The 11,043-nt window shown below is 59.1% G+C and overlaps 1 protein-coding gene across 3 annotated transcripts; it reads right to left on the bottom strand.

Moving 5' to 3' along the window:
* Positions 1 to 572: 572 nt before the first annotated feature.
* Positions 573 to 6,533, bottom strand: Cbx6 (chromobox 6). 3 transcript variants are annotated; one of them, XM_090328712.1, is made up of 5 exons: positions 6,370 to 6,533; positions 6,140 to 6,183; positions 5,984 to 6,049; positions 5,825 to 5,891; positions 573 to 1,858 (listed from the first exon to the last, which is right to left on the bottom strand). In XM_090328712.1, the coding sequence occupies exons 1-5, from the start codon at positions 6,436 to 6,438 to the stop codon at positions 935 to 937; spliced, it is 1,170 nt and encodes a 389-aa protein (XP_090184838.1). In that variant the 5' UTR covers positions 6,439 to 6,533; the 3' UTR covers positions 573 to 934. The 3 variants fall into 3 exon arrangements, with proteins under 3 accessions (XP_090184838.1, XP_090184837.1, XP_090184839.1); XM_090328711.1 differs by having other exon boundaries at positions 573 to 1,912; positions 6,370 to 6,531; XM_090328713.1 differs by lacking the exons at positions 5,825 to 5,891; positions 5,984 to 6,049; positions 6,140 to 6,183; positions 6,370 to 6,533 and adding an exon at positions 4,413 to 4,713.
* Positions 6,534 to 11,043: the final 4,510 nt, after the last annotated feature.

The following is an 11,043-nucleotide window of genomic DNA, read 5'->3' on the forward strand; positions in this document are numbered from 1 at the left end:
CAGGAGCCATCAACAGGGATAGGAGAAGCTGAAGACCTCAGAGGTCTCCAGGCCTCCTCCCTCTTCCCCCAAACTCTGGGAGGAAGCGGGGCTGGAGTGCAGTTCCCTCCACCCCCACCATCTCCACCAAGCCATGTGGCCAGGGCAGGCCCTGTCACTGGGCTGACCATCCCAAGGAGAGGGGTGTGGGGCTCAGTGCCCCCGGCATACCAGGGCGGGGAGTGTGCGGGAGGGCCAGGACACCACCTGATGAGCCTTCAGCCACCCTGATCTGAGCAATGGAAAAGCGGGAACCCAGCATCCAATACACATGCGAAGCCACATAAAAGCTGCATTTCTGCGACAGGCTCCTGTAGCACCTCTGGTGGACCTCAGCCAGCCCCTCCCACCTTCAAGAGGGGCTCCCGAAAGACTTGGGGTGGGGGGACACCAAGGGGTCAGCTTGGGCCTGGTCCAGAAGCAGGCAGCCAGGGAAGTGGAACTCGCGCCTCCCTGGTGTGGAGGCAGGAAAGGAGGGCAGGAGAGAGGGAGGGGCCGTGTGGCCTGAGCCCTCACTCTGGGGCTTTGGCGCTGTCATGCACAGAGAGCCGTGCACAGGACTGTGCCCACAATGCCCACAGGGCCCCCACAAGCCCCGAAGCTGCTGGGTTAGCACCGAGATCAGATGCTGTACACGAGAGCAAGAAGCAAGCTAGGGAGAGGTGGGGTGGGAGGTGGGCAGGTGAACCCCAGGTTCTGGGCAGGGACACTGCCTGAGAGACAGGAGGGAGCATTTTGGGGGTATGCCCCACCCCTGCCCCCACCCAGTCTAGGACTGCGCAGCCCCGGGGCTCCGGGGGCCACCTGCCCATCCCATCCCAGGGCCAGCCCCGGCCATCAGACAAGCGAAGCACAGGCGGGCAGGTCAGGGGGCGGGGTGGGGGCGGGCGCCCGCTCACTTGCTCACCCCCCCGCTGCCCGCCCCCCCTGCCGCACCTGTGACCCCGGCCGCCACCTTCTCAAAATCCTCCGGGTTGCAGAACTCCTTGATGGTGACTGTCAGGAGATTGCTGGTGACATCGGTGACAACCACGTTGGAGCAGGGTGACATCTCGGGGCGCCAGTCGCCGGCCTCGGCTTCGGAGGCCGCACAGGCGGCTGCGTCGGGGGCTGGGGTCGGAGGCTGGCCGGCGGCGGGGCCCGCGTCGGGAGGCGCCCGCCGGCCCGGGGCCTCGGGCGGGACGGACAGGTCCAGCACCTCGGGCTCCCGCCAGCCGGGGCCGGCGGGGCTCAGGGTCTCGGGGAGCAGCTTGGGGGGCGCGTCGTCGGGGTCGGGGGGCAGCGGCGCGGGGGACGGGCAGCTGGAGGAGCCGGAGCTGCGGGCGTCGTAGGGCGCGGGCAGGCGCAGCCCCGGGCCGGGGCCCTCGGCCTTGCCGGAGGGCGCCGACGCGGGGGAGGCCAGGGGCGCGGGCGGGGGCTTGTACAGGGCGAAGGCGCCGAACTTCATGTGGCGGATCTGGGTGCGGAGGATGCTCTCGCTGAACTTCTTGCTCTTGCCGATGACCCGGTTGCGGGAGGGCACCGTGGGGCGCGCCAGGGCGCCCGCGCCGCCCGCGCCGCCCGCCGCGCCCTTGTCAATCACCTTCAGGTTGAGGATGACGCGGCTGCGCTTGGGCTCGCGGGGCTTCACCTTGCGGTTGATGATGCGCACGGTCTCGGAGAAGGGCGAGATCGGGGGGCGCAGGCCCGGGCTGCCCCCCTGCGGGTCCGGGCGCGGCAGGGGCCGGCGGGACATGCGGTGGCAGCGGCGGATGTCCTTCTTGAGCCGGTGCACGGCGGCGCTGGAGTGCAGCTTGGGCGAGGAGGCACTGGCGCTCGGCTTGACAGAGAAATGCACATCACTGATGCGGAGGGCCTCGGCCTGGGCCCGGGCCTGCGGGCAGAGGGGCGTGGTGGGACCTCCGGGCACCCCTGCGCCAGCCAGGCCTGGGCTTGGAGACTGTTCTCCGTGGGACCAGTGAACCGCAGGCTGCCACTCACCGCAGGAGCCAGGCTCGGGGAGACCAGGGGACCTCCCTACCTCTACCTCTGCTAGCACAGTACTGGCCCCGTGGCACGGGGACAGCTCCAGGGCTGGCCCTGCCACCCAGGGGGTGGCCTCTGCTCCGCCACTTCTCTGTGGAGGCCCTCGGCCCAGCCTAGGACTCCTCTAGGGACCAACCCTCTGGGAAGGGGGTGGGCGTCTCTCTGCTCTGCCCCCCTCCCCAGCTCTATCCATCTGCCTGCAGTGTCCTGGGTGCCCTATGCTCTCTAGTTTCTGACTTGGCCAACCTCCAGCTTGGACCTGCCTCCCCAGAGGACCATCATCTCTGTACAGGGGCCACACCCCCGGGCCTCTCCTGTCTCCAGCCACTGTCCTCATCCTCCTGGGTCTGCTTCACCTGTCTGACCCAGTTGTTGCCAACAGATTCCAAAATCTGCACCTTGAAGCTTAGGCTAGAATCCAACCTGACTAGACAGGACTGGCAGGGACAAGCCTACAGGTGGCATCTGCCATTCTCCACTCTGCCAGGATGGCCTGGAGACAGGGTGATGGAGCAGAGATCTATGACAACCAAAGCTCAGCTGTGGCATCTCTTCAAAGCCCCAGTTTAGTCACGCTATCTAATGACACCTGGGGTGTGACAAGGCCCTAAGGCGACCCCAGGTTCCAGCCAACCTATCCCTTCTAGAGAAGGCGTAGAGAGGGCAAGGGGCTCTGAATGGCATACAAGCTGTCCTCTGTAGCCAGCTGCTCAGGTCTGCACATGAACATGAAGCCCTCCACGACTGTTCTCACAGAAGGACACAGGCAAAAGAGTGACAGTGCAATGCAAGGACAGGGGCAGGGAATAAAAGAGCCCAGCCTCAGACATGGAGGACAGCGCCAAGGCCAGCCCTGATGCAAAGCTGGTGACAGTCCTCAGTGCCCAGTGTTCAGGCAGCCCCAGAGGCAGGGTCTAGAAAGGCAGACCAAGGGTGGGGCCATGGTATGAGGACCAACTGCCATGGAAGAAGCCTGAAAGTTAGGTGGTGATTGCCTTCACCCAGTTGGCAGTGAGGGCAGAGAGAAAGGACACATTCCTATGATCAGTTAGAATTCAGAGGTGGAATCTATATTTGGGGGGGGTCTATCCATCTCCTAACTGCCAGCATACAGGAGGTGGCCTCTATACAACCTCAGACAAGACGGAAATGTTTGGCCACAGCCCCTATGTGGCTGTATCTGCTGACTGAGATGGCCCTCACACTCTCTGGGAGAAAACACCTGAACGCCACCTGAACTTTCCCACCCAGGTTGGGCAGGCTGCTTGCCAACAAGCCTGCTGGCCACGAGGTGGCAGCACACAGCCAATGCTGTCGGCTCCCAGGGCAACCTTGCCCTGCCTCCCTTCCCAGACTAAGGCAGGGAAAAGCCCAGGTTTTCTTTGGCCTGGCAAGCTGAGTCCTACTGCAGTACCCGGGACGAGAGAAGGGCACGTGCTGAGGGCATGCGTGGATGCTTGGTCATGCTGCACTTATCCATGAGTGTGGACTTTACAAACTTCCTACAAGAAACACTGTATTTCCTATTAACTTCTATGATCCATACTACATATTTCTTCCCAGATTGAGAATTCTTTGAAGTAGAACCCGAGTCTATCTAGTGAGTTAAAAATAATTGCAAGTTGAGGTCAGGAGTTTGGCCTAGTGGTAGAGTGCTTGCCTAGCATGCATGAAGACCCAGGTTTGAGTCCTTGGTACCACATACATGGAAAAAAGCCGGAAGTGGCGCTGTGTCTCAAGTGGTAGAGTGCTAGCCTTGAGGAAGCCCAAGGACAGTGCTCAGGCCCTGAGCCCAAGGCACAAATAAATAAAAATAATTGCAAGCAAAACATTTATTGTGCTCTGGTGGAGTGACAGGTAGATGGTATCTACACTGCTGGGGCTCTGTGACGGTGAGAAAGTTACTCAACCCCTCTCATCTCTTTTTTTCAGGCATAAGAGGGGGCTAACAGGTTCTCCCTTTCAGGCTTCCATTCCTTCAGACTAGTTCTCAGCAGAAACCACTGAGTGTAGTTTTCTGGCTTGCCATAGGCTCTCTGAATTGCAGAGTGGCAGATTTAGGCAATCCCTTAAAAACAGCCCTGTTGCTGAGTGTCGGTGGCTGACGCCTATTATCCTAGCTACTCAGGAGGATGAGATCTGAGGGTCAAGGTTTGAAGCCAGTGTGCGCAAGTTATCTCCAATTAACCACCAGAAAAGTAGCAGTGACACTATGGCTCAAAGTGTAGAACACTAGTCTTGAGCACAAAAACTTAGGGACAGTGCCCAGACCCCACAACTGACACACAAAAAAACTGTCACTGTTGTGCTACCTCTCATGTGAGACCTACATCGAGGTGCTGACCCACCCAGGAAGCTGGATGGCAGGACCTCAGGCACGTCGCTTCCCTTCTCTGGATCTCTGATTGCTTCCACTTGTGCAATGGGGCTAACTGCTCCTCACCTCCTGGGATTGCCGAGAACCAAAGGAGATAACCCATGCTCTACACTGTTGGCTCCTGGGCAGCTCAGGAACTAAACTTGAAGAAAAGGCGTTTTCTGAAACCCGGCCACTGCCCGCTTGGCCCCCAGAGGGCGCTCCAGCTGTGCTGCGAGGCTGCCACACCGCCCGCCAGCTCCCAGCTGCTCGGCCTACCCCTCCCTGCGGGCAAGCATCGGGGTTAAGGTGGCTCTACAAACCCGGGACAGATGCATCTCCCTGGTGCAGGGGTGGGATGGGGTGGGGTGGGCCGGGAGGAGCGGTTATAGGAATGCAGAATTCTGGAAAACATTACCCTCCTCTCTCCCCAACCCATTTCTGCTTCAAGGCTAAAAGCAAAGCCTTCCACATGCACAGTTGGCCGGCTGGGGCAGGGGTTGAGGAGGGGCTGGAGTGGCCCACCCCGCCCTTCCCTGGGCTCTGAGCCTTTGGAGGAACAGACAGCTTGCGAGGTTCTGCATTGGGCAGTCGATTCTCCACCAGAGTCCTCCCTATCTTTCTGGTGCCAAAATGCCACCAAATCACTAGCTGTCTAGTGGGGAGGGGCTCTACGACCCCTCTGGCCTTTGGGGAGAGCTGAGGGGGCTCAGGGGAGGGGGGTCAGCCCTGCTGCCTCGCAGGGGATGGATGCCTTGGGCTATCTTGCCCTCCTTCCCCAGACGCTGTTCTTTTCTCACCAGATTCAATAAATACCCAAACCCCCAAGATGGCTTCCTCTGGAAATTCCCTCCCTCTGCCAAGAAAAACAGGCTATGCTTCACCACGTCTTAACATCCTTAGAATCCGCAGAAATGGGGAAGTTGGGGGTAAATTGCGGCTCAGGACCCCGAGTCGGAGGCCTGGCCGAGGGGCTCACACTCAGGTTGAAACGACTTCCGATTAAATTCAAGTTGGGCCCTTGGGCGAGGTGCGGTCTGCAGAATTCCCCCCGGGGAGGAGCAGGTGGCCCTGGGTGTCCCCGGGCGGGCGTCCTGCCGGCCGGGGGCTGCGCCTGCCCCCGACCCGGGTTCACACCCCGGGGGGTGAGCGGTCTCACGGCCCCCGGCCGCCCTGCGCCCTCCTCCGCGCACCCCCACCTGCTTCAGGACCCACCCCCTTTCCTGGAGCCCCGAGGGCTTCCAGACCCGGGTTTCCCCTCTGCGGGGCCCCCTCGCGGGCGCCGGTGGGGGCTCCCACCCACCGCCCCGCTCGCCCGGCCGGGGTCGGGCCCGCCCTTCCCGCCCCCCCTGCGGCGCGGGGGCCGGGGCCCGCGGCGGGGCCGCTGGGGCTGGGCCCGGTTACCTTCAGGAGGAAAGTTTTGGGCTTGGGTCCCCGCTTCTTGGGCCCGTACAGCTCGCGTTCGCGCTCCCTGCGGCCGAGAGGCGGGGGTTAGAGGCGCGGGCCGGGCCCCGTCCCGGGCCTGGCCGGTCGCGCGCCCCGGGGGCGGGGGGGGACACTCACTTCTGCTCGAAGGCCGCGATGAGCCGCGCGTCCAGAATGTTCTCCTCGGGCTCCCAGGTGCTGTACCTGCCGGGTCCCCGTGCAGAGCCCAGCGTGAGACCGGGCGGCAGCGCCCCGCGCCCCCCGCCCGGGCGCCCCCCCGGGCCCCACACTCACTTGATCGCCCACCCCTTCCATTTCACCAGGTACTCGATGCGTCCCTGGAAGACAGAAAGCGAGGCAGGAACCATGAAAGGAGGGGGCTGGGAAGGATGCGGGGCCCCGGGAGGCGGCGGCCGCGGGGGTGGCCGCGGAGCCGGGCTAGCGGGACCGCTCCGCTCCGAGGGCCCCCGGGGGACCCGAGCCCGGCCCGGGGGAGCCCAGGCCCGCCCGGGGCGGAGGCTCACCTTGCGGACCCGCCGCTTGATGATGGACTCGGCCGCGAAGACCCGCTCGCCCACGGCAGACAGCTCCATCTTGCTCGGCGGCACCCACAGCCCATAATACTCCCGGCTCCGCGGCCGGTGCGGCACCGCTCGCGCACGCGCCGCAGCGCGCAGGCCCCGGCGGGCGGGCGCGGTGGGGAGCGCGCGGGCGCGCGCCAGCTGGGGGCCGTCACGTGACCCGGCCGGCCGGCGCGCCGTTGCCATGGACCTCCCCCTCCCCCGGGGCGGTTGCTAGGGAAAGGCAGCGACGGCGGGGCGGGGGCGCGCGCTGGCTCTTAAAGGGGCCTCGCCGGGGCAGCGGGAAGCGGGGCGGGGGCCTGGCTGGGCGGATGCCGGGCTGGCGGCGCGACGCTACCGCGCCTGCCTTACGCCTTTTGCCCCCACCCCCCCCCGTCCCCCGATCACCGCCACCTCCTCCTCGGACCCCCACGCAAGGCCCGGTCAGGTGGCGGGGGGAGCCGAGCCCGGAGCCCGCGCTCCCCGCAGTGGCCGCGCATCCTTCCCTGGAAGTTGGCAAACAGTTAAATATGATGCAGCAGAAATGCGTTCGCCGCGGCCGTGCCAAGCCTGGCGGACTTTCTTTAGAACGCCGCCGCCCCCTCGCTATCCATTATTTATGTCTCCGTGGGAGTGTGGTTTTGTAACCGGTTCATCTGAGTTAAAACAAAAGCGCCACCTCGGGCCCGGGGGTGCGCAGGCCCTGGGGGTGCGCAGGCCCTGGGGCCCGGGGAGCCGGGGGTGCGCAGGCCCTGGGGCCCGGGGAGCCGGGGGGTGCGCAGGCCCTCGGGCCCGGGGAGCCGGGGGTGCGCAGGCCCTCGGGCCCGGGCAGCCGGGGGTGCGCAGGCCCTCGGGCCCGGGGGTGCCGGGGGGGGGGGGGGGGGGCGCCGAGGGGAGCCGGGACCCCGGGTCTCCCGCGGCGGGCTGGGTCCGCACCGGCCCGCGGGGGGCGGATAGGCCGTCCCGGGTGGGTCCCGAGCCAGCCCCCCTCTCTCGTCCTCCGCCGAGGGCTCCGCCATTGCTCTGGGGAGCCCGGACCCCAGCTTTCCCTCTGGGGAGGGGCTCCCAGGGTGGATGCAGGAAACCTTCCACTCCCTTGGTTTTGGAATCGTTTACTTTCCGCTCCGCCAATGGTCTTGTTCTTTATTTAAAAATAAAATGCGGATTACTGAAACATGCAGCTGTTAGAAAGCCACGATCCGTCATCTTTTAAAATCCTGCTACCGCCTTTAATCTCCTGGCCCCTCGGTTGCTCAGCGCGGAGACCCAGGGGGTCTTTGCCCGCTTGACTATTTACTTTTTTAATAAAGTAGACGCCTTTGCCCTGTTCCTCGTTTGCTTTATTGGATATAAATATGGGCTCTGAGTCAGATTGCTGAGCCCTGGTTTTTCTTTTTTTCCCCGTTGTTTATTGGGAAAGACTTCTACATTTCTCTGTTGCAGCCCTATTTTTTTTTTTCAAGCACCACATCGACCACATCGAAATTTCTGTTGTCATCCCTGTGTTCCTACCGACGTACCTGAAGAGAAACCCCTGGCCCTAACTTACGAGCTTTATGTTCCTGCTAACAAATAGCCGTTCACTGGCCGGCTGGACCCGAGCTCTGGTATAAAGATGGAGGAGAAGACAGGGTTGGATGGGCAAGGGAGTTCTGCTGGTGTAAGCCTGCAGGTGTGTGCAGGCCAGAGGGTAGAGAGCTGGAACCAGCTTGTCATAGCCAGCCATTTACAGAAATCCCAGATACTCAGGAGGCTGAGATCCGGAAGATGGCAGTTCAAGGGCAACCCGGGCATCACTGAGACATCATTGAGACGGCATCTCCAGGGAAAAGCCACTCTGGGCAAGCACCAACGAGAGAGCTGAACAAGAGCAATGGCTGGGAGCCCTTCAAATCCCCAAAGAAAAACAAATGACCCATCTTGTATTAAACCCTCAAGAAACAAAGATGGCATGTAATGAGGAAGAGACCGAGCACACTGTGTGTCTCACGCGCTAAACTAAACATGTACTTGTTTCGACCCAGATGCCCCACTACAGATGAATGCATACAAACTATGTGGTACGAACACACAATGGAATTCTACATAGTCGACAGACAAGATAAAATGATGGCATTCGCTGGGAAGTGGATGAATCTAGAGCGAATCATGTTGAGTGAGATAAGTCAAGATATTGGATCCAAAGATATTAGATCCAAACGGTACAAGAGCGATGAAGCAATGACTCAATATTCGGGTACCCAAGGTTATGGACATGGTCTTGGAGATATAAACGTAACTACATAGCCATAAAAATCTATGATGGGCTATATACTCTAGAGACATCATGTTGTATTATATAGATTGATACAGAGCTACGACATACAAACTCTCAGCTTAATTTTAATTATGTTCTAAAATCTATGTGCCAGTGATTGCATATAGAGACTCCCTTCGTGAATACTTGTTTGTTAAACATGACAGTTGAAATATGATGTAAAAATCAGTGTTAATAAAACCTTTCAAAAAAAACCCCACAACTGTTCTGCTATCCCTTTGTATATAAATTGTCATGCTTCGAAGATTTTCCCAAGCGCTTCTAATTTGCATACAACATGAACTGACTAAATCCCACTAGAGACACTGCTATTCCGTGCCACCGTGGAGAGTACTGGATTTCTCTCACACCCAAGTGTCCTGTTGGGATCCACGTGCAGGGACTGTGTGATGTGACATGTCTGTGCAGGGAACCCCTGTCCTGGAGGCCAGAAGGCTAGGGGCTGATTGGGTCCCTGCACCTAGAGCTAGGAGCTGCTAAGGAAAGGTTGCTATTTACAGACAGGGGTCAGGAACTGTTTGGAAATTTGCCTGAATATGGGCAGCCTGCCTCGGGCAGGGAACCCAGCAAATGCTAGTTTGGGGTGAGGGATCTTTTGGAAAGATAATCACAACTGAACATGGAAGCCAAGAGAGCAGCAGTTAATTTTTTTTTGTTGTTTAAGGTAAATAGAATAAAACCTCCCAGAGACGTACAGATCATTTCTAGAGGAAGCCTGAGTTCTTTCTCTCACCCTGGACATTCCCTTCTTGGGGGCCACTGAGCCACCTGCCATTTTCTGACTAGTCCCTGATACAATACAGGGTATGTGTGTTCGCAGACATCTTTGGTGGGGGGCACATCTGAAATGAGGACACAAAGAAAAAGGATGCATCTGTATACCTGGACAAAAGCCTTCGAAGCAGTTGAAGCAGCAAGTGCAAAGGCCCTGAGGCAGGGGCATGCTTGTTAGATCTGGACTACAAGGAGCCAGTTGGGGTGGGATTGAGTGAACAGAAAGACTGAGGTCAGCCAGGGGGGCAGGGGCCCTGTATACAGAGTCTCACAGGCCATGTAAGGAGAGGTTGGGCCTTAGTTCAACTGTGGTGAAGAGGCTCTGGGAAGAAGCCAGGGAGAGGGGCCCGGACACAGACTTCTATAGCTGGTGAGGTTTCAAGCCTCTGGTAGCAGCCAAATTCTCAGCTGGGTTCTCACATATGCTGTACTGGGCCTACAGCAGGGAGGCAGCAGCCCTGGCTAACTGGAAAAGTGCTTCCCCTGGGAACTCTGGGTGGGGGGAACCCTGCCACAGAGAAGTGACCTGAGGGTGGAGGAAGTCATCCCCCCTTCATTGGCTAATTAGGGCAATCATTAAGCTCCTGTAGTGAGATACCCCAATGCTGTGGCAGCTTGTGCTGGACTTTCTCTTTCCTGCCAATGTGGCTGATGGGAGCTGGAGGCCCCAACCAAGGAGTAGGACAGAGGGGAGTCCAGGCCACAGAAGGAGAATCAGCCTCAGAGCCACTGTAGTTATAAGTCAGGGTGGCTTCTGGCTTACGTGGGTTCCTAATCCTAGGGGGTTAGAATGAACAGAAACCAAATATCTGTCACCTGCCTTGTTTTATGTATGTGCATGGGTGCTAGTCTGGGACTTGAACTCAGGGCCTGGGCATTGTTCTTTGGCTTTTTTACTCAAGAATGGTAATCTATCACTTCAGCCACTGCTCCACATCCCCATTTTTGGTGGGAGTTTGGAGATAGGAATCACCCAGAGATATTTCCAGAAAAAAAAAATCAACAAAGCCAGGAAAGGAAAGGGAAGGCACTTGCTGTAATCTGAATGTTTAGTCCCTGGACACAGGACAAAGGTGAACAATGACAACTCAGGGTGACAGCAGAAGAAAGAAGAACCTTTGAAGGTGATTGAGGGGCGGGCTTTAGGACCCTTGTAAAAGAGAGCCAGCCCCCTTTCCCTTCCAGTGAGGACCCAGATAAAAGCCACCATCCGCAAGCCAGAGAGCCACCCCCACCGGCACGAACCCTTGAAGTTGAACTTGCAGCCTCAAAACCATGAGAAATAAACATCTGTTATCCATAAGTCACACAGTTTATAGTGTGTATGGGAGGGGGGAACTTGAAGTCAAAGCCTTATGTTCTCACTTGACTTTTTTTTCTTTTTTTTTTGCCAGTGGCCTTGAGCTCAAGAGCTCAGGGTCAGCGCTCAAGCCAAGTTCAAGCCCCACAACCCACAAAAAAAAAAAAAAAGATGAGCCACAGTTAATGAAGAGCTCTGAGGGGTGTGTGACACCATGTCACCATCTCCCTCTGGGGCAAGTGCAAGT

The sequence above is a fragment of the Megascapheus bottae genome, chromosome 2 (assembly GCF_031878675.1).
Source record: "Megascapheus bottae isolate mThoBot1 chromosome 2, mThoBot2.hap1, whole genome shotgun sequence".
NCBI classification, from domain to species: Eukaryota; Metazoa; Chordata; class Mammalia; order Rodentia; family Geomyidae; genus Megascapheus; species Megascapheus bottae.